Source organism: Dendropsophus ebraccatus, chromosome 14 (assembly GCF_027789765.1).
Source record: "Dendropsophus ebraccatus isolate aDenEbr1 chromosome 14, aDenEbr1.pat, whole genome shotgun sequence".
Classification (NCBI taxonomy): Eukaryota; Metazoa; Chordata; class Amphibia; order Anura; family Hylidae; genus Dendropsophus; species Dendropsophus ebraccatus.
Window position 1 is genome coordinate 24,443,940 of NC_091467.1, and position 24,140 is coordinate 24,468,079.

General features: G+C 44.5%; 1 protein-coding gene across 4 annotated transcripts in view; it reads right to left on the reverse strand.

Annotated features, from left to right (window-relative positions):
• IKZF3 (IKAROS family zinc finger 3) overlaps positions 1 to 24,140 on the reverse strand; it is a 93,393-nt gene that overhangs the window by 48,253 nt on the left and 21,000 nt on the right. Inside the window, exon 1 of one of the 4 annotated variants that reach the window (XM_069952372.1) lies at positions 10,315 to 10,373. The exons of 2 other annotated variants lie outside the window; for them this stretch is intronic. In XM_069952372.1, coding sequence (XP_069808473.1) covers positions 10,315 to 10,318 — 4 coding nt within the window. In that variant the 5' untranslated portion in view covers positions 10,319 to 10,373. Of the gene's footprint in view, positions 1 to 10,314; positions 10,374 to 24,140 lie in introns of those variants that run through there. One more of the 4 variants, XM_069952371.1, reaches the window with a different exon arrangement.

The window sequence follows — 24,140 nt, forward strand, 5'->3', positions numbered from 1 at the left end:
CCTCCCCAGTATAAGAGGAAGCCGGCCCCCATACACCATGAGTTATTTATAAAGAAAAAAGTTAACAATATAATAGGGCGGGAAGTTGTGCCGCTGATGGGACTAAGGGAAAACACATTATCAATCAAATGTACTCTTCCCTTACGTCCATCAGCGTCACAATAATGGGGATTTAGCAAGACAACTAATCCCTAGGGTGGGAATCCAAGAAGGCCTGACTGACTACCGAGGAGGCAAAACCTGAAGTGGAGGACTCAGAGGCTCTAATGCGGTAGTACTTGAAAAAGTTCTTCGGAGTAGACCAGGAGGCAGATTGGCAAATCTGTTCCAAGGGAATAAAAGCCCTCTCCGCCCAAGAAGAGGCGACCGCCCTGGTCGAGTGGGCATTGGTAAACTCAGGCGGATCCTTGTCATTAATCTGGTAGGAGGTATTTATACACTCAGAAATCCATCTGGATATAGACGGTTTTGATGCCTTCAGCCCTCTATTCTTCCCTGAAAAGGATATAAATAGATTTTCGGATCTTCTGGTTCTCTGTAGATATGTTCTCAAACACCTTACTACATCCAGTTTACTAAGTTCAGCATCCTCCGACGTTAACTCTGCAGGTAGTACTGGTATAGTTACCAACTGATTTAGATTAGAAAATGATGGACATTTTGATGTGAAGGTGGGGAGAAATCTCAAAAGAACCTTGTCCTCTAGGAAGGTAGTGTATGTTTCTAGAGCGGAGAATGCTTGTAGTTCTCCTACACGTTTGGCAGAAGTAATTGCCATCAATTCAATCAAAGTCAATTGTTTCAAAGTGACTTGGCCTAGAGGCTCAAAGGGCTCCTTACTTAGTGTCCTCAAAACTAGGGAAAGGTCCCAAGGGTTAACTGGTCTGCAGATCCTGCCTAGACACTGCCTTTGATGAACTCTTTTACTTTCTGGGTCTGAAGGAGCTTCTGATGTAGAGATGCTGATGAAGCGGCCAGTTGGACTCTCAACATGCTTGGGGATAGTCCCTTATCATACCCATCTTGCAGGAATTCCAATATTTGGGGAATGGATGGGGTACTAGGGTCTATCTGGTGCTGGGAACACCAAGAATTGAAGATCCTCATGATTCTTGCATACGCTCTGTTAGCGGCCTTACTCCTTGAGTGGGAGAGTGTCTCCCGGACCCTAGAAGAAAAGCCTTTGGCCTCTAATAGGGGGATGTTAGATTCCATGCTGTAAAGTGAAGTGATCCTAGGTTGTGACAGAGCTGTGTGCCCTGAGACACCAGGTTCGGCCAGGGTGGCAGCCTCCAATATCTCCCCTGACTCATAGTCATGAGAAGGGAGAACCAGGATCTCTTCGGCCAAAATGGAATTATTGCTATTACCGAAGTCCTGTCCTGTCTGATCTTCAGAAGGATCCTGGGAATCATGGCCGTTGGAGGAAATATATAGGCCAGTCTGAACTCCCACCTTATTGACATTGCATCCACTACTTCTGGGTTGTCCTCCGGGTATAGTGAGCAGAATCTTGGGAGTTTCGCATTCTGACGGGTCGCCATCAGATCTATTTCCGGGATTCCCCATCTGGCTGTTATCTGGTTGAATATTACAGGGTTCAGAGACCATTCCCCTGGAATTGCCAGGTCCCGGCTTAGCCTGTCTGCCAGAACATTCAGAGTCCCCTTGATATGGACGGCTGAAATGTTGGCAAGATTTGATTCTGCCCATCTCAAGATCTTCCCTACCTCTTTGAGGAGGGGTTTGGATCTGGTGCCACCTTGTTTCCTCAGGTAATATACAGAAGCAATGTTGTCTGTTCTTACCTTTACCGCTTGACCCTGGAGAAGATCCGAGAAGTAAACTAGGGCGTTGAAAATGGCTCTCAGTTCGAGTTCGTTCGACGAGAGGAGTCTTTCCGACGGAGTCCAAATTCCCTGAATTGTCCTCTGAGCTAGATGAGCTCCCCATCCTCGGCCTGAAGCGTCTGTGGTGAGGGTGATCCAATCTGGTTCTTCTATCGCTGCACCGTCTCTTACGTGAGACCACCACCGTAGAGATTGTCTTGTAGCTAATGAGAGTCTGATCTTCCTGTCCAGACCTGAAGTCTGTCTGTTCCACTGTTGGAGAACCTCCGCCTGAAGAGGTCTCATATGGAACAAGGCCCAAGGAACCGCTTCTGTGGCCAATGTTAGAAGCCCTAGATACTTTATCAGGGTCCTCAGAGAGACCAAGCGAGGAGCTCTCAGAAAGCGGTATCCGTCCAGAATTCTTTTCTTCCTCTCTGGAGTAAGGAATAGTCTCATCTCCTGGGAATCTATGATAAATCCCAGGTAGGTCTTTCTTGTAGAGGGAGTTAGATCTGACTTCTTCCAGTTGACAAGCCAGCCGAGTTCGGAGAGCAGATCCAGTGTTGTGGAGACCCCGTGCTTGAGGAGGTCCTGGGACCTGGCTATCAATAGCCAGTCGTCTAGGTTGGGGACTATGGTTACGCCTTGTAACCTCAGAACTGCCACCACCGAGGCTACTACTTTTGTAAAGATGAAGGGTGCTGAAGATATCCTGAACGGGAGGACCCTGAACTGAAGATGCAGGACGCGTCTCCCCACGTGTACTGCTATCCGTAGATATTTTCTGTGACCCTGGAAGACTAGAATATGGAAATAGGCATCCTTTAGATCTAGTGATGCCATGAAGTCTCCTCTGCAAAGGACTGTCTTCACAGACTTTATCGTTTCCATACTAAATCTGTTCTTTACCATAAAGCGATTTAGGAAACGAAGGTCTATTATTAGTCTGTGTTTCCCTGATGGTTTGGGAACAAGGAACACGGGTGAATAGACGCCCTGTCCTATTTCTTCTCTCGGTACAGGTTCCAGGGCAGAAATCTTGACCAGATCCAGAATAGAGTCTTCCAGGATCCTCTGTTTGTCGGGTGAGAGACGAGATGAAATCCTGAATCTTCTTGGTGGCAGATGTTCTAAGGACAGCGCATATCCCCTCCTGACAATGTTTAGGACCCAGGCGTCCCTGATTCACCTCTCCCAAGCTGGCAGAAAATGTGCAAGGCGGCCTCCTACTGGGAGTCTGGCGTCAGAAGGCGTCCTTCTTTCTAGGGGGGGACTTACCTCTCTTAGTCCCACCCCCTCTTCTGGAACTTCCATACCCTCTACCTCTACCTCTGTATCGGTATTGTCTCTCTCTTTGAGGAGACCTGTCCCGATACCAACGAAAGGACTTCTTTGGGGCCGGCAAGGATTTACCCTTGCGGTCAGAGAGCTCTTCCATCAAGGAATCCAGTTCCTTGCCGAATAGCTTCCCAGGAGTGTAGGGGATATTGCATAAATTAAACTTGGACGGGTTGTCCCCTGCCCAAGGACGGAGCCACAGCACTCTCCTGGCAGCAGTTGACAGGGCCAAAGATCTAGATGCTAATCTGGTCTGATGAGTGGCTGAGTCAGAGATATAATCCACTGCAAGGTTGATTTCTGTAAATGAATCATCTCTGCTCACCCCAGAGTCAATGTCTTCCTGCATCTTCTTGAGCCATTTCCTAAGTGCCTTGGAGACCTCGTGGTTAGCAATGGCTATGGCCCCCTGTCCAGCCGCTGTGGTATAGGATCTCTTTAGGGACGCCTCAATGCGCCGATCCATGGGATCCCTGAGACTAGAGCCATCATCCCCAGGGACTAAAATATTCCTGGACAATTTTGATATTGCCACATCCACCTTAGGTGGTTCCACCCATGGGCTAGACTGTTCCTCATCTAGTGGAAATAGGGCCCAAAATCTTTTCCCTATAGCAGGGGCCTTATCAGGCCTCTTCCATTCCGCCTTGACCAAGTCGGAAATGAAATCATCCATCCTGAATGCTCTGGAGGTACTAGTAGAAGGCTCAGGCTGCTCTGTGGCCTCCTGGACATATTTTATTAATTTAGAAATTCTATCCGGATTGAATAGGAATTTCTCCTTCTTTTTCATGTCTCTCTCAGAATCCGAGGAATACACTTCATCTAGGATTCTGTATCCCTCATCTGACATAGATGGAGATTGATCGTGGTCTCTCCTTGATCTCTTCCTAAAAAGGGAGGAGATACTTCAGTCTCTACCTTAAGAGTGAGGAAGGTGAGAGGGGGGGGGGGGGGCGTAGATGGAAGCACACACCTTGACTGAGTGAGAGATTCTCTTAAGCCATCCACCGAGGATTTTACAAGGTCACTAACCCATATAACCACATCCTGGATTGTGGGCTCCTGTTTATCCTATGGAAATAGACCTTATAGTACGCCAAAGGACTAAACCTTAAAGTCTAAAGGATTAAGTCTCACCTGGATCCGGGGCCGACACGACAAGCAGGTGGTGAATTCACTGTCGTCCGGCAAGGGAATTTCTGTAATGAATAAGGTAGGTTAGCTATCTGTCTGTTTAACTGCAACAGACTACTCAGCTTATTACCCACCACATTCTCTGCAGGTTAGGTGGTGCCTCTTAGCTCCCGACTTGCGTCCAGAGGAATCCATAGACATCTTCAGTAGTAGGGGTTGGATCTGTTAGCAAAAGAATCTGCAAAAAAAATCCAACAGCTGGCTCCACAAAGAGACAGCAAGTGCCTGCTGCAGGGATCCGGATTTTAAATGCTCAGTGGCGCCAAAACAGAGACCTCCCCCCTTTCCCCCTCCTCCCTAAGGGAGGAGCGCAGCATCAAACATACCAAAAACGCCACGTCTGACGTCATTTCCGGGCGCCGGACTGGTGGAATGCAGACGGCCTGCCGATACGTCACTTCCGGTCCGGCTCGTGGAACGCAAACTGCGTTCCACCCGCCGGCGCTGCAAAAGTCTGATCCAGGAGCTGTTTAGGAAGGAAAAAATTCTCCCCACTGACAGAGAATGTAGCGGGGAGAGGCTAGATTGAAAAGAACTGAAAGGAAGGTAGGAGAAAGAAAGAAAGACACAAACACATGGGAGGGAGGAGGGAGTCCTGCCTTTTACTCCAGGACAAATAAAAACTCATGGTGTATGGGGGCCGGCTTCCTCTTATACTGGGGAGGAGGGGCCTATTCAGTATCGTTTCATTAAAGCTTTATTTTTTCTATTAAAGTTCCTTTGTCCTGCCTAAGCTCACAGGGGCAATAATACCCCATTATTGTGATGCTGATGGACGTAAGGGAAATATCTTTATCAACCCATTAAAGAGGCACTGTCTTGTTTTCTTCTTCTTTTTTTTTTTTTAAGTACTCAACCGGGGTTGTGATGGCAAGCAGTTTATGCAATATATATATTTTTTTTTAAGTATTCTACTGTATGTGTAAATCAACATTATACATATGGCCAATAGGTGTCCCCCTTGCAGTCAAACTGCAGTCCATTCTCCCTCCATTCCAATATTAGTTTTTTTCTCTTTTCAAAAAAGAGGAAGTCCCAGTCCTTTGGACGCTCACAGACATGGCTTGGTATTGATTGACAGTCATTCCTGAGCATACAGTCTTCACTACGCATCTGTACAGCTGCTGTGCGCCAACATTGAGTAGCTGAGAATCCTGGGGGTGCTCGCATTGTATGGTCAGCTCTCCTGTGAAACAGCACCAAAACCTCTGTAACCACACAGTGACATTATACTGACTGAACTGTTGCATAACAAAGAGCATTGTCTCCTGGTAAGCTGCAGAGCTCATAATATAATTAATTAAGTATAGTAATTAATTAAGTAATTAAGTAATTAATATAGTTAATTGTCTTCACTTGATATACAGGTGTCTTTCCTTGTGTAAACACATAACTGGACAGGACTGGGAATTGCTGTGTTTGGTCTCTATTTTAAACAGAGAAAATATCAGTACAGAGGTTTTTTTTTAATCCCTTTGTGTCCTGAGAGAAAATTTATTGGAGAGCAATATATTTTCAAAAACAGCAAAATCCCTCTATTCAGATGTCTTCCATGACCAATGTGGTCACTTCTAGATCAAAAAGAAGCGCTTCAAAGCTGTATAATATTATGTGACATAATGGATTTACTGGTTCCCATTCATGGCTGTTTGGTTCAGGGTAATCCATCTGATCTATCATACTGATGTGAAGACCGAGGCAGAGAGCTTAGAAGTTTGCTACTGGTGCCCAACCTTTTGATGTAATGTAGATAGATGGCTATGGGAATAATTTTTTATAGACCTACTGGAAATGATATAATGAATGATGATTGATATATTCTTAAAATGGAAAAGATTCCAATCAAAAGCAACCTAAACTGTCCTGACGCTGAGAAGGCCTTCAACTGCATTAGCCGGTTATATTAGCCGGTAAATGAGTGCCAATCTGCTAGATTGCATTGGCTTACCAAGTCTATACATTGCTCAATTGTCGTGCATCAAGGGCTGCATGGACATTTTTAGGTGGAAAAAAAAATACTTACCTGTCCAGGGTATTCCAGGGTCCTCCAGCCTTGTTCCTGTGTTGCCCACTCACTGCAACCCCCTCGGGTCTGAAGTGGCGGGCTGCAAAGCCAATCATTCGCGAAAAATGTGACAAGGCATAATTGGCTGAGAGGCCTGTCACTTCAGAGATGGGTTTGGAAATGGTGGAGGAGACTTCAGCGAGCGGGGAACACAGGAACAAGGCTGGAGGACAATGGGGGAGCCTGGATAGGTAAGTATAATTTTTATTTTTTTCTTTAACCCAGCATCAGCATTTGACCACACATCCCTACACATAGCGATGCCCGGCTGGCAGACAATGATTTTTAAACATGTTTCTTTGGCTGATTGTCATCTTTATTATACAGATCAATCTTTGTAATTGGGCCGTGACACACAGATGTCACAAGACGTTTTAAGTAAATTTTTCCTTTTTTGCAGTTTGACCTTAAAGTTCCCGTAAAGTTGTCCGTAATTTTGGATCCGTAATCCCGATTCAACTTAGAGCTCATTGATTTATAACGGACTATTCACACTCTGTCCGTTAAAGGAAAAAAAAAAAGGACATGTCCTAGTGCGGATAGAAATTGCTGCACGGGTCAGCCTATAGGATCCGTGATTTTCATTTATGAAAAAGAGTTTAACTTTATTAGTAGTACTGTTCACATTTTACGGAAACGGATGCAGTTACAGATGTCAATAGCGATGATTTTCCACGAATCATGGAGAAAAAATAGCGAGAGGTTTTGCTCCCCAGAAAATTCACTGAACATGTGAAAGAGGCCTAAGATTAGTGATCCGGGTCACGGAATGGCCAGTCTCTGAAAAGATCATGCCGCACGCTCCATTGTGTAAACTGTCAGGGTTTTCTGCCGCTGCTATTCATTGAATAGCGACCGCAGAAAACTGACATGTCAATTTCTTATGCCACCACTGGGGATCCCGGCAAGAGTGTTTACTATGTGTATACACTCCGTCCGGGATTCCCTCCACCTTCAGCACAACGTTACTTCCGTACTAATCACGGCCGTCTATTTATCAAAATTTCTTAATTTTTATTAAAATTTCTGACTACTTAATGTCTCTGGAAAGACGGTAACCCCAGAAATAAAACATACAACATTTATTAAACATAGACAAGATGTAAGCACAGGCCACATGGTGAGGGCGACTAAAATAATCCCTTCACTGATAATGTAACGCCTTTCTGCAGCTCTTTTACCCTTTCACGACCTGGGGTCATTGATTCCTCAATGCCCAGGTCGTTTTAGGACATCAGCTTATGGGATCATAATGATTTCACAAGCTGATGTCCCTATGTCTGCCCCCTCTCCTCTGTCCCCTGCAGCTGTTACAATCTTGTGACAGAGGCAAGGGAGATAGGGGAGGGGGCAGAGCTCACGGGTACGCGCCCCGCACGCCCAGCCTTCTCTCCCTTCCCCCGCTGGCCTCTGTAGCCAGGAAACCAGAAGCCTTAGGCTTCTCTGTCAGAAGCCCTATAGATGCTGTGGTCGTGCTGACCACAGTATTTATAGGGTTAACTCTCAGCACCGGAGCGCGGGTCTCCGGCTATCACTGATGGCCAGGACCCGCTGCGGATGACACAGGCACAGCTCCTGCGCCTGTGTCATCCTGGATCGTAAATTAAAGTTGCTATAGCATCAGGCATAGGCTGCAGCGACGTTAATTTACTGTGCGGCGGCGGGAGGAGGTTAAAATACTTGTAATATCTCTTCTCCACAAAGACTTAAAAGGCAGCAAAGAAACAAATTCTTCCATTTACAGAAGTTGGCAGACCTTGCACACTGTTCCTTTTTTTTCCTTACGTGTGAAATGTGATTATATATTTTTTTCACAACTACACGCTTCTATAGAATAACAGCTTCATAGGAAATGTGCTGGTCACACTTTATATTGGCAGTATATGAGGTGTTATATTTTAGTGTTGACAATAGCCAAAGTGATGGTTTTCTGGGGAACTTCCATCTTGTGGATGATAGATAAAATGTAATATGAAATAGTATGCAGTATGTCCACAGACAAACATAATTTATAATGCTGACTGAACAAGGTGGATGCAGCCAGAGGATTGCCTGGAATACATGTTTTCAGGCAGTCCTTGGACTGCATCCACCTTCTCCAGCACAGAGATTCGATTGCTGATCGGCAACTTTTGGCCAGTTCCCTCATCTCTACAGCATACAGGCTGTTTATGCTATTCCAGAGCTTCCTTCTATTTGACATATATGTATATGCAATAATATATCTAAGAAAAGGGAAAGTGTGCCTCAAAACATGAAATTAAAGGGCTGTATGAATGATCCAGTGATTGCTGCTGCAGCCCTGCCTCCATGGTCTATGAATAAAGATGAGCGAACCTGGAGCATGCTCGAGTCGATCCGAACCCGAACTTTCGGCAGCGGTGGCTGCTGAAGTTGGATAAAGCCCTAAGGCTATGTGGAAATCATGGATATAGTCATTGGCGGTATCCATGTTTTCGTGACAACCTTAGAGCTTTATCCGAGTTCAGCAGCCCCAGCTAATCAAATACCGACCCCGGTTCGTTCATCTCTATCTACGAAACATGTAAATGGTATATGAATGAGAATTTGGGAATTTAAAATTTATTTTTTAAAGTGGGTCAGGCTATCTTCCCACACAGTGTTTTTAGCAGTTTTTGAGCCTCAAAAGGGGTTAAAAAAGAGGTTAAAAAAAGTACCAAAAGCCATTTAATAGCCATTTTTTTAGCAGTTATTTTTATTTTGTTCCTTTTTTTCAGTTATTTTGGCCCAATGCTTTTAGCCTTAAAGGTATATTTCTATCTCAGCTAATACAGTAATACACATACCTGCCACACCAAAGAAATGAATGTATTTGCAAACATTTTTAACTTGGATTCTACAACTATAACTATATTAGTTGCGATTGGAATACCCCTGTAAGGCTAGATCAGAGAGGGGGAACCTTTGGCCCTCCAGCTGTTGCAAAACTACTATTCCCATCATACCTGTCCAGGCATGATGGGAATTGTAGTTTTGCAACAGCTGGAGGGCCGAAGGTTCCCCATCCCTGGGCTAGATTAACGCTGTCCAAAAATATATAAATACATTGTGGCCAGAGGTTATTGGCAGTAAATGGGAAATGTCATACTGACATGACATTTTAGTTTTTGCCAGTGTTTAGTAGCATTTTTAGACCCAGGGACAGTTTTTCAAAACCCCAGCATGCTTACAGGGTAGGGTTTTTTTATTCTAGAAATAATGGCCTTTTCCCTCCCACAGACTTCTCTAGGGGTAAAATATGCCAGAAAAAAAGTGTCTTTACGTCATTACGGTATTTCTAATGAAAGAAAACCAGAGGATGAAACAGAAGCCTATACTAATATACACCGAACTGAAAAAAACAACAGAAAAAAGGCCAACATAGTAAAACTGCTGAAAAGCTCTTCGAGCATTTTTAAAGCTTTTTTAAGCAAAGACACATCAAGAAAAACTGGTATCTGTAGAAAACCTAAAACAGCCATTTTACAGTTTCACTAGAATACTATATATAAGCATAACCTCAGGGTGTATAAAAAATCTAAAGAAATACGACCCTGCAGGAAAATGCCGATCAGCCACTGGTCACAGAGGGGACTGCAGGGAAAAAAACATCAGATAAAGCAAAGGGGGCCCACAACATTGCTGTAACGGCAGTGGTAGGGAGCAGGGAGGGCAAGTACCGTATTTTTAACCCTGAAAAATTTTCTTAAAAGTCGGGGATTGTCTTATACGGTAGGGGAGTTAAAAAATGGCCCCATCCCCACTGCAGGGCTGGGATAAAGGGTAGGCCAGGGTAGGCGATGGCCTAGGGCGCCATCTTCTGGTGAATTACAGGGGGCGCAATGTATGCTTAAGTAAAAAAAAAAAACAACCTAACCTTACCCATGGCAGCATCCCTTCCCCCGCTCTGCCTCACAGCTGCTAAAGGCTCCAGCCCCGCGGTGGCAGGCATCTGCTCTCCTCCTCTCTTCTCTTTGGCTCCAGAGCTGAAGAAAATCTTCTGACCAATGTCACATGACCTCGGGAGACAATCAGGAGAGGGGAGAAGTGCAACTGTAGTTACAGATGCCCAACCCCCGCCCCCTCCTGACAAAGACAGCAGTATCCTCCGTCCCCAGACAATGTCCTTTTCCACAGCTACTGCTTTGTGGGTGAGTATATGTATGTGTGTGTGTGTGTGTGTGTGTGTGTGTGTGGGTGTGGCTGAGGTACTCCTAGCATAACTTGTGTGGCAGAGGTAGAACTACAGCTCCCAGCATGGCCTGTGTGGCAGAGGTAGAACTACAGCTCCCAGCATGACCTGTGTGGCAGAGGTAGAACTACAGCTCCCAGCATAACCTGTGTGGCAGTGGTAGAACTACAGCTCCTAGCATGACCTGTGTGGCAGAGGTAGAACTACAACTCCCAACATGACCTGTGTGGTTGAGGTAGAACTACAGCTCCCAGCATGACCTGTGTGGCAGAGGTAGAACTACAGCTCCTTGCATGACCTGTGTGGCAGAGGTAGAACTACAGCTCCCAGCATAACCTGTGTGGCAGAGGTAGAACTACAGCTCCCAGCATGTTCCTGTGTAGCAGAGGTAGAACTACAGCTCCCAGCTTGACCTGTGTGGCAGAGGTAGAACTACAGCTCCCAGCATGCTCATGTGTGGATAAAGTACTCCCAGCATGACCTCTGTGGTAAAGGTAGAACTACAGCTCCCAGCATGTTCCTGTGTAGCAGAGGTAGAACTACAGCTCCCAGCTTGACCTGTGTGGCAGAGGTAGAACTACAGCTCCCAGCATGCTCATGTGTGGATAAAGTACTCCCAGCATGACCTCTGTGGTAAAGGTAGAACTACAGCTCCCAGCATGACCTGTGTGGCAGAGGTAGAACTACAGCTCCCTGCATGACCTGTGTGGCAGAGATAGAACTACAGCTCCCAGCTTGACCTGTGTGGCAGAGGTAGAACTACAGCTCCCAGCATGCTCATGTGTGGATAAAGTACTCCCAGCATGACCTCTGTGGTAAAGGTAGAACTACAGCTCCCAGCATGACCTGTGTGGCAGAGGTAGAACTACAGCTCCCTGCATGACCTGTGTGGCAGAGATAGAACTACAGCTCCCAGCTTGACCTGTGTGGCAGAGGTAGAACTACAGCTCCCAGCATGCTCATGTGTGGATAAAGTACTCCCAGCATGACCTCTGTGGTTAAGGTAGAACTACAGCTCCCAGCATGACCTGTGTGGCAGAAGTAAAACTACAGCTCCCTGCATGACCTGTGTGGCAGAGATAGAACTACAGCTCCCAGCTTGACCTGTGTGGCAGAGGTAGAACTACAGCTCCCAGCATGCTCATGTGTGGATAAAGTACTCCCAGCATGACCTCTGTGGTAAAGGTAGAACTACAGATCCCAGCATGACCTGTGTGGCAGAGGTAGATGGGCCTCAGGTGAGTTAACTGTTTTTTTTAATTTAGCTGCATTTAACCCCGGCCTGACTGCAGCAGGGCTGCGGTCAGACAGGGGCTAACATTTTCCGGCGTATAAGGCGAACCCCTGACAATTTTCTTCAAAGTCAGGGGTCGTCTTATACGCCCAGTTGCCTTTTACGCCGGAAAATACAGTATGTATGTTTTTATTTAACTTGTAATGTACTTCTACTCACTCCAAAAAATTGAGCCAAGAATACCCCTTTGGTTAAAAGACCATCTTAAGCTCTCCATACACATAAGATCAAACCCGGCTGCAATGGTAAAATCACAATTAATCGTCATGGTTGATGCCGAACTACTGCCTGCCAATAATCTCATCTCCCAGGTTGGCTTTTTTTGGCGCAATCATCTGAACTATTGGAAATGCAAATGGCATGACTAGCCCAATATGTGCACCTTGGCAGAAGCCCACCTTTTTTTCCCTTCATCTGCTGTTGGTTGATAATGATGTTAATAACGATCATGATCATTATTTTCGTCTGCCATTTTAAAATAACGGCCAGTATTTGACTTAAAAAGACGTTGTTGGAACATAGTACTAAGGGGTGTTCTGGAGAAGAAATTTCCTAGTACAAGGAAGGTATTCAGATTTTTCAATTACTTCTATTAATAAAATTCAAGTCTTCCAGTACATATCAGCTGCTGTATGTCCTGCAGCAAGGCGTGTATTCTTTCCAGCCTGACACAGTGCTCTCTACTGCCATCTCTGTCCATGTCAGGAACTGTCCAGAGCAGTAGCAAATTCCCACAGAAAACCTCTCCTGCTATGGACAGTTCCTGACATGGACAGAGGTGGCAGCAGAGAGCACTGTGTCAGACTGTAAAGAAAACACCACTTCCTGTAGGATATACAGCGGCTGATAAGTACTGATAGATTTTTTTTTAATTTTTTTTTTAAATAGAAGTAAATTACAAATCTGTATAACTTTTAGGTACCACTTCATTTAAAGAAAGACTTTTATTCTCCGCCGTACTTTTTAAAACTAAAACATTGATGGCTATAATATATATACTAGCAATCTAATGGAGGACTGATCAGTGACAATCATAATCTCAATCTACGTTTTACGCTTATTGAATGTTATGATCGGTAACTCTTCCTTAGGGGCCTATTCCATGGAGCGATAATCGATTATCGCTCCGCGGAATAAATACAACGACTGATCGTTGATATAGGTTTGAACCCATAATTGTCGCCCGCCGACCGTGCATCGCAACGTGTAACCGCCAGTCTCAGCTGACAGGCCGCTCAGGCAATCACTGTCTGGGACCGCCAGTCTCAGCTGACAGGCCGCTCAGGCAATCACTGTCTGGAACCGCCACGGCCAGTGATTGGCTGAGCGACCTGTCAGCTCAGACAGGCCCCTCTGAAGTTGAAGCGCGTGGGAGCAGAAGAAGACCGCAAGAGGAGCCCTGCAGCCTGGATAGGTAATGTATAAAGTTTAAGCAAGGGCTGCAAGGACATCGGTAACAATGTCCATGCAGCCCTTGTTAAGCGATAATCGGGCCGTGTAATAGGCCCAGTAAACGAGCGCCGATCTAACTGGCGCTTATTTACAGTTATTTTAGGGCCCCCATTGGCTCGTGTAATGACACCCTTAGTCATTGCAGAAATCCACCAGTCATACAGATACGCGCACATCAAGCAAACCTTCCCTCCCGGCGAGTGGCAATACCTGGATGCCGCAGAAAAAAAATCACTATCCTTCCAATTTGCTGTAAATACGGGTCACATGACTTTTATGTAACAAACGTAGAAAGATGTGGTTTAAAGAAGCAGCTCCACCTGCTGATAATGTAGTTTCATAGAAATGACTCACAGGTAACTTTTACTCATCTTGACTGGTAATGTTTTCTATTGTTCTGATCAATGTAAACCACAGTAATAACACGAGCGTGTATCAGTGCTTGTGAATGGAGTCTGGAAAATCTATTCTCGTAGTATGGATTGGCCAAACGTCGGAGAGCGAGGCAGCGTACACCCATGTCTCGGTTTCTTCCCATCTGCATAGTGTGGGGGCTAAGAGAGGGCGGTCTGGGAAAATCTTAAAGAAAATCTATTCCAGGAATCAAAGGAGTAAAAATGATATATTTACTAGTGGTCTGAGTCAGAGCAAAGGGCACACTTTCAATATTCAACGTGTTTGTCTCCTGTGTATTTTACACCGTAATAAGATCTGAACAAGTGCATAGGTGTCATAACTGTGTGTGTATAACTGAGAAAATATACTGCAGGCAATGCCGCATCACTGGTGTCTATTGGAAAGTACTAAAATACTCTATGGCCTATGGAAATATATTAGAAAATTGCATTAAAGGGGTACTCCGGTGAAAATCTTTTTCTTTCAAATTAACTGGTCTCAGAAAGTTATATAGATTTGTCATTTACTTCTATTTAAAAATCTGCAGCCTTCCCATAGTTATCAGCTGCTGTATGTCCTGCAGGTCCTCCAGTCTGACATAGTGCTCTCTGCTGCCACCTCTGTCCGAGAAAGGAACCATCTACAGCAAGAGAGGTTTTCTAGACAGTTCCTGTCCCGGACAGAGGTGGCAGCAGAGAGCTCTGAGTCAGAATAAAAAGAAGTCACCATTTCCTGCAGGACACACAGCAGCTGATAAGTACTGGAAGACTTGGGATTTTGAAATAGAAGTAAATTACAAGTCTACATATCTTTCTAAAACCTGTTGATATGAAAGAAAAAGTTTTTGCTGGAGTACCCCTTAAAGGGAAACTAACAGCTAGTTAACAGCAAGTTAGAAGAATCTAACCTGCTGATATGTCCCTATTGCGTACAGGGCACTGAGGATGAAGGAAAGTTTCTTAATTTTTTGTTTTTATGGATAACCCCTTTTATTGAATCTGTTGAATTTACCATCAATGAGAATGTGCAGAATTCTCCCCTTCAGGCCGTATTACATGTCACAGTATGAGAGGGAATCAAGAATTGACCTGTCAGGTCAGCACCCTTATTCCCCGCTTGCCGCCTGTGCTATTACATGCACAGACAGTGATCAGAGAACAACGGAAGACGGGGGAGGTAAGGTAACAGGTGTTTGGGCAATTGTTAGCCATCGGCCGTGCATCGCTACTACACGTAGCCATATGCAGTCAGCACCGGATGATTTTAGGTCCAAACCTAAACCAATGATCAGCTGATGATTGTTGTCATTGGCTGATCATTGTCTCTATTATATGGAGTGATAATCGGCCCAAATCGTCTGATTATCGCTCCGCTTAGTAGGGTCTTTGGTCTGCCCACTCATACACAAAAAGCTGTCTGTCATTGAGTGAGACCACCCACTGGACTTGTAAACCTGATTGAGCACGTATTAAATTTAAAGTGACACTGTCACCTCCTTTTTGCATTATAACACTGGTGTAAAGGGTAAATCTTGCAGTTTTCATAACTTATATTTTATATCCTAAGTGCTTGTTCAAATAAAAAGTGATCTTTTATCAACTGCAGACTGTCCTAAGTGGCCACGCCCCTCCATGACGTCATCGGCACATAGGCCCCACCCCTTGACGCCCATTGGTATGGGCCGACCTAGACCTTTAGGCCAGCCTGCTCCAATGGTCGACGAGGGGACGGGGCCTATGTGCCAATGACATCACGGAGGAGTAGGGCCAATGGTGGCGCTGTGGGCGGGGCTAAGTGGCGCTGTTGCCGTGAAGCTCCGCCCACTTAGCACAATCTGCCGTTGATAAAAGATCACTTTATACTTGAACAAGCACCATGACGTATGATCTAAAATAAGTTATGAAAACTGCAAGATTTACCCTTTACACCTGTGTAGAGACGTCAGAATGCAAAAAGGGGGTGATAGTGTCACTTTAAAGGAATTCTGTCACATTGAAGATTCAGTCCAGTCTGCAGACAGCATGTTATAGAGCAAGAGGAGCTCAGCAGACTAATATATAGCTTCATGGGGAAGGTTCCAAGATAACTTGTCACTCTGTTCATGCCATTAAACCTACTCAGTGATTGACAAATAACTGTGTATAATTGTACATGGAGACCACCAATCACTAGGTATCACCACCTACTTTACTACTTGGCCCATAATGAGATTTACATGAATAAATAACAAGTTATATGGGTACTTTTCAACTTAAACCATACATTTCAATTTCGTTTACATTAATAGCATGCTCTATATTCCCATAACATGCTGCCTGCAGATTGGACTGCATTTTCAGTGTGACAGGGTTCACTTTCAAAAAAGACAAGTTATAAAGAATGTTTTTCCATGTGTCAGGAACACCACTGATATCCTCCCAGGTGTAAAGGTGCGTATACACCTTCTATAACTTTCGGAAGACAAACTGAAGAGTGAGTACAGTACAGTTCAACTGTTCAGCCTGTCCGCTGTAGAAAAACCTCTAAATGAGGGGCCTGGAAGGGGCATGAAGTAATAAAATAGAGAATACTCCCATCGCTTGGTCCAGTCCACCTCAGTGCGTCTGTTTACTTACTCAAATGAGACGCGTTGGGGTGAACGGAGGCTGCATTTGGCAAGGTGAGTATCCTGTATTTTATTATTTTAGAGAACCCAATCTAAATTCTTACTCATGTACATTCTTTATGCTGAACAGTCTAAGGCTATGTTCACACTACGTAAAAGTACGGCCGTTGTTGCCATCGGCGACAACGGCCGTACTTTGTACTGTGTGGAACACTGCCTTATCTGGGATCCCAGCCGGAGCGTATACACATAGTATATGGGATTCCATACGGCGACACTAAGAAGTGACATGTCAGTTTTCTGCGGCCGCAATTCAGAGAATTGCGGCCGCAGAAAGACCTGTCAGTTCACACAATGAAGCGAGCGGCTCCGGCCGCTTGCTTCATTGTGTGCTATGAGAGTTCTGATGCGGCCGACACTGCGGCCGGAAAGGCCGCTGTACCGGCCGGGATGATCTTTGCAGAGAACGGCTGGTCCAATACGTAGTGTGAACATAGCCTAAAAGTGAGAAAATAACCCACACTCCTGGTATTACAAAAAAAAAAAATCTAAAAATCAATACAATAGTTATTTTCACTAGGATAACATAAAATCTAAACTGGCAGAGATCAGTCACACGCGGCTGAACGTTTTCCCCACTCTTGAATCACCACAATAAGAACACTTCATTTACCCACACAGGAAACTATTGGTAGATATGTACTATAATTATACTGCCTATCTGAGAATGTCTCAGAACGTCTTCTGACTAAGGGGACGGATAGCCATATCTGGTATATATAACGGCTGTATCACCCTCAATATCACAAATCATTGGAAACATTTTAGAATTAAACTATATCGCAGGGAATCAATGAGAAAAACAAGTCCACTAGCATGAATACCTGCAGAATACCGAAGGCGACTGCTTTAAAGGGGTACTCCAGCGGGGGGGGGGGGGGCACTGTTTCGCTGGGACTGGGGACGAGGTGGCTGAGGGAAAAGACGTCCACTCACCCCCCCCCGGTTCCAGCGGCGGGTCCCGCATCGCGGCGCTCTGGTGCCCGGCCGCTTCCTGGTGTCTGACGCGGTCCGAGATGATACGTTTCAGGTCCGCTCAGCCAGTCAGTGACAGATGCGGGATCTGAGCGGATTTGAAATGGATCCCGCCTCCTTCACTGACTGGCTGAGCGCACCTGAGACGTCACATCTCGGGCCCACGTCAGACACCAGGAAGCGGCCAGGCACCGGAGCGCCGTGATACGGGACCCGCCGCTGGAATCGGGGAGGTAAGTGGACGTCTCTTCCCTCAGCCACCTCGTCCCCGATCCCAGCGAAAAAGTTTTCCTACCACTGGAGTACCCCTGATGATAATGATAAAAACAACACAGGAACAGGATATACATGTGAACAGGCGATCTGACCTTACTCGGATTACAAGTAACATGGTATGAGAGCGTTTTGCAAGACGGGATAACAATATTTATCCTGAGACTGTAGTGGGTAGAAAGCCCTCTGATTTTAACCTACTGCTACCTGATCAAATCTGCTGGTGGTTCTACGCCTTTTTGCTCTCCTTCGCTGCCCGTCCACATATGGGACACTGTACAACTGCAGAGATCCTCCTGTGGAAGCGAGCAGCTGTGCCTTATCTTCTCTCTCTGCTGCCGGAGGACTGAGTGTGAGTGAGGCAGACGCCCCCCCCCCCCCCCCCTTCCGATGTTCAGGCAGCCTAGATCCTGCGGGCAGAGAAGTAACTCAGGTAGTAAGCACTTCAACTCCCCAGGGCCTTGTCCAGACATCTCCCGCCGCTGCCGCACATGTGTCCCTGCCATCTTGTCTACACATTGCGCTGGATGGTGTTTGACCGATGCTTCGCCAACTGATGTTCTTTATTGATTCGGAACACCTTACCTACCTTATGTTTTGATATTTCTTACAGGAAAATTAGCTTTGTTATCCAAGTGATTTGGTCTACAAGCATGTACCCAAAACGAATTATACTCGTAATCCAAGGTTTTAATAATTAATACTACTATATAATGCAAACATTAACTGAAATGGTGAAATTTATACTTTTGGAATTTTTACTATTTTCAATGGGCTGTTTGAAGGTCTATGATGACTTGTTTATTTGATAGGTGAATTATACTGGTTAATTATACTACCCGTTAGATGTGCCGACATTCAGCGAGACCACATGAGACCACAGAAAACGGTTTTACAGATGCTGCACTCTGACTACAGTAGGTCCCTATGTGGGAACCATGATAACACCTCCTGCTTACACCTCACAAACAAAAAAGAACAAAGAAACCTGAAGAACAAAGAAACAGAACACTGTTTGCTCCAGTTAAAGGGGTTGTCCAGTGAAAATCTTTTTCTTTCAAATCAACTGGTGTCAGAAAGTTATATAGATTTGTAATTTACTTCTATTAAAAAATATCAAGTCTTCTCATACTTATCAGCTGCTGTATGTCCTACAGGAAATGTTTTATTTTCAGTCTGACACAGTGCTCTCTGCTGACATCTCTGGCCGAGACAGGAACTGTCCAGAGCAGGAGAGGTTTTCTATGGGGATTCATAGAAAACCGATACAAAGTTCCTGTCTCAGCCAGAGATGTCAGCAGAGAGCACTGTGTCAGACTGAAAATAAAACAACATTTCCTGCAGGACATATAGCAGCTGATAAGTACTGGTAAACTTAAGATTTTTTAATAGAAGTAAATTGCAAATCTATATAACTTTCTGACACCAGTTGATTTGAATGAAAAAGATTTTCTCTGGACAAACCCTTTAAGTCCACATACCCTTCCTTTACTAGCAAAATCATTACGCAACAAGAGCAAAATCTGATACATGATGTACTCTTACAGTATGCACACTACTAACCCCCTCCTTATTCTAAGATTAAAGAGTCTCTGGAAACTAAGGGCTTGTACTACTGTAATACAGCACTCACAGAAAACTATGGGCCCATACTGTACAAAGGGGAATCTGCCACAGCTTTCTACCTATGGCAGCAGGGTATGAGTATGGTGGACTACAGGGGGCCGTACAGGGTTTTTCTTTTAAATTTACGCAGAGTACGGTAGGAAAACAAAAAGTGACATGTTCCATCCATCATATATCTCCTTTAAAGCCACTGTTATAGCCATTATTATATGGCGCTAAACAGCAGCAGAGTATATATGACTACATTATAAAGAGCCAAAAGCGCTAGCCACACTATGTGCATGATGCATAACAGCTGGACATATAGGAAAATGTATGCGGTTACTGTAGCACTGGGAAAATACTAGATGCCATCTGAGCCAGTCATGTTAGGGGGTCGGGGAATGTGCATATTAGCTGGGTTTTTCAAGACTTTGTGTAAACAGGTGGGGAAAAAAATAGCAATTTTTTGTAAAACCAGGTCATGGAGAAAAAGCATGTTCGTAATTTTGATGATTGTAATTAAAGGGGAACTATCAGTGGGTTAGACGGATCTAACCTGCTGATAGCTCTCTAGTAGGCACGGGGCGCTGAGGATAAAGTTATGTCTCTTACCTTCATCCTCGGAGCTGTTCCAATACTGTTTATTCTGAAATTCTCTGGCCGGTAAGCTGTTAGGAAAACTGGGGGCAAGGCTACTGCCCCCCTAACACCAATCCGCCCAGCTCCCACTGGCCCACCTCCGTTAATGATCATTAAAAAGGGCAGCCAGCCAGGGGCCGTAGCCCCGTCCCTGCATGGTGATCTGCCCCCAGCTGGCCCGCCCCCTTAATGATCTGGTGTTTAGGGGGTAGCCTTACCCACAGTGCTCCTAACGGCTTACTGTGCAGAAGATCTGAGAATAAACAGCACGGGAACGGCACCGAAGATGAAGGTAAAAGACATAACTTCATCCTTAGCATCTCATGCACAATAGGGAGATATCAGCAGGTTAGATACGTCTACCCTGCTGATAGTTTCCCTTTAAGTAATCTACACTGTATGCACTGCCGGCCAATTTCCCATTGACTTTAATGAAGCACATTATAACATTAAGGCTATGTTCACTCAACGTATATTTTTGTAAAACTGGACGTGATTATTACGAAAATATAAGTCACCTTGCTGTCTATGGGATCCTGACCAGAGTGTATACACATGGTATACGCTCCGCCCGGGATCCCTAGCGGTGCCGCGAACAACTGACATGTCAGTGCACACTGTGGAGCGAGCGACTCCGGCCGTACACTCCATAGTGTGCAGTGGAGAGTTCTGACTCTGCGGCCCTAAAGATCATCCAGCCGGTACTGCAGTACTGACGGGGATGATCTTTTCAGAGACCGGCCATTCAGTGACACGGCAGAGTTACAGAACGACCGGTCTCTTACATAGTGTAAACATTGCCTAAAAATGCAACCTTAATTTTACATCTAAATTAGAGCTGTATTTTGGCATTATTTTAGGCTATGTTCAAACTACGTAAAACTACGGGCGTAGTTCTCGCCGCAGAACTACGGCCGTAGTTTTGCGGGGTGGAACGTAGCCTATCTTCAATGGAATCCCGGCCGGAGCGCACACACATTGTATACGCTCCGGCCGGGATCTATGCGGTGCCGGAAAAAACTGACAGGTCAGTTTTCTGTGGCCGGAATTCAGTGAATTCCGCCCGCAGAAAGACCTGTCAGTTCACACAGTGAAGCGAGCGGCTCCGGCCGCTTGCTTCACTGTGTGCTATGGGAAGCTCTGAAAGCGGGGAAAGATCACCCAGGGTCAAAGAACAACCGGATGTTCACGTAATGTGAACATAGCCTTACTATGTATGTGAACATAGCCTAAGGGTAAAACCTACCCCTAGACACTTTTGATGGTATTTAGTTCACATTTCTACACTGGGTAAAACAGCCCATTTGGTTATTTTTGGCTTTTTGATCACCTCCTGATTTTGGAGATATCTGCAGGTCCCAAATGTGCATCTTCATCTATCTAGGAGGATTCTTTTTAAGTTTTAAAAAGGGCCTTAGGGTGCCTTCACACCTACCGTATCGCAGCAGAAAATCCGCTGCGGATCCGCAGCAGATCCGCAGCAGATTTAACTGAATGAATGAACACAGCATCAAATACGCACTGTCAAATCCGCTGCGGATCCGCAGCAGAATTGTCAGTGCGGATTTGATACTGTGTTTATTCATTTAGTTAAATCTGCTACGGATCCGCAGCGGATTTTCACTCTAAAGTGGGACTGAAATGATGCTTGCTGTATCTGATGGGGAAATAAATTTACAACTTTTCCTTCACTACATTTGGATATCTACGTCTACACAGTGGAACCAGGTGTAACTGCATATGGCACCCTCATCTCTTTTGTGAGGGCTGCTACATGCTTTTTCTTTTCTTTTCTTCTATGGCTGTGTCCTTATGTTTTTTTTCTCTTAAAATGACGTCTGGCATTCTGCGTATTGGTCATCCGTCGTTACAATAACAAGACATGGGTACACTATTCTAGTTCAGGCTCTTTTGGATGTGTTTTTTTTTTGAAGGTCCATTGTATTTAGTAGTAAAGACAGTAAAAGGATGGTAAAAAATGTGTATGAAAAACTAAAAATAACGTCTGTCGTTTGCAAATATTGGGCAACTGTCATTCTATGGACTTCAATCATAATATGGTAAGAATGGACGTTATTTTTTTAAAAAAATGTCATTCCGTTACGTGTAAACCCACCCTAATTCAGCGTTTTGCATAGCCATCTTCCTCTGCCTTGGTGTCCTCTATTAGGCAGATAGTACTTTTTGTTTAGAATAAATGAACCATCGTTATTCAGTAATTAGAGGAACTTCCAACTTCCCATTGTTTCCGTCCAAGTTATTGGAATATATATTTTATATAGAATATATAGATTTGTGTATAACAACACACACTTGCCTGTGATCTGTATTGATATATTGAATTACTCTCAAGAAAACTATCCTATTTGGATTACTTATGGTGTGTTTTATCTGACAGATTTTTGAAGACAAAGCCAGGAATGGATTTGAGAAGAGGAGAAATCTCAGACTTTCCTTTATGACCTGTTCTCCGTTTATAGTCTGTTCCTGGCTTTGGCTTAAAAAATCTGTCAGATAAATCTCTGTGTGTAAACGCACCATCGCATCTTAATGTTCACATAACAAGCCTGATTAAAGACAATTTGGTCGATTTACTAACGTGTTCCCGACAGCAAATTTTGGGGTTTGTGTTCAATTTCCCTGTTGGTTTAGTGTTTCGACACATTTACTAAAGGTGTGCGACCCAATTTTTCCAAAAACCCAACAAACCTGTTATTTTTGTCAAAAAAATCCACCAAGTGGGCGTGCTGTGGTTGTGTTATGGGTCTGTCCCGCCACAAGCGACAGATTTACTAAGCAAACAGTCTTTTTTTTTCTAGGTTTTCTATTCTAAAAGCCAGCCACTTCTAGTGTGCTTGAATGGTCGGGTTTTAGTTTTGTCTTGTGAAAAATCTTCCAGCATGATGTAGGGCGTGCACCACATTAAAGCAAATGTACCATCCCCGTCGCGGGGATGCCACTGCCGCTGTTCCTTTTTTATAACTGCGGCCCGGTTCCTGTGCACGGTGCAGATCTATTACAGAGCAATGGGCCGGGGTTCAAAAAAGGGACCACGGCACTGGCTTCTTCCGTTGTATTCATGTGCATACATAATGAATTTGCCACAAAAAAAAACGATAAACGAACAACAGCATAACAACTTAAAATTGATGCACTGTTAATAAATAAGGCAAAACAACAACTTAAAGTAGCATTCCCATTGGGATTGTTAACCCTTAATGATAGACTATGGCTAGACTACGACTATAACAAGCTGTATTTTATTAGTGTGGATCTTTCTTTCATTGATTTGAAATCCTTAGCTTAAAAAACAGCCTTTTTAAGGTGGAGTCCATGTGTCTAGTAAACTGTATTGGGTTTCAAGGCATGGATTTGCTCCATTGAATGGAGCTATAATCCATGTCCAATTCCTAAATATTAAGCTGCAAATAAGTACAAATCCGAGGTTCTACCACAGATTTCTGCTATGCGCGTTCGTGTCTGATATTTCTTTTTATGACTATAATGCTGCATTAAAACTTGTTCCTTCAACTTGAGCAAAATCCAAAGTGAAACTGATCTGCTCAGTGTGGTTTATAGCAGGTCAATGTTTAACCACGTTCATGGTGGTTCTGACTACATGCTGAGCTGCCTACTTTATATCAGTCACCCTTTATCTATTCTGTTATTTTAGATTCCCTTACTTCCCTTCAAGGAATATGATGATATTTTATAGAATATTCTTGTTTATTGACATACATAGTCGTGAGCACCCTCTTTCAGTATGCAGTATTTGTTGCTTCACTGTGAAGTAGGCTGACTGCAGATGCAGCAGTATCTACTACTGTCTTGTGGAATTGGGACACTACAAGTGGAGCAGTATGTATTGCTCTGCTGTGGTGTTGGGTTGCTACTGGTGGAGCAGCATTTATTTCAGCGTTGTGGTGTAGGTTTACTACGTTGAACAGTATTTATTTCTGCACTCTGGTTCTGGTTTGTTGCTTCTAGGGGGTATTATGCGCACTAGGTGGCAGTATGTGGAGCTGCACAGTAGTATGTGTTTGTTGGTGAGGCCCCAGCATCAACATGGATTCCCGAATGAGGCCCAGGTGCAAACATTTTGAGGAGCCCTGGTTTAATGTATCAAAACAGAAAAACAAAATCTGGTTCATAGAAGAACTTAAAATAGAACCTATACGACCTCAGATGTAGGGCTGAGTGATATCGCCCCCCCA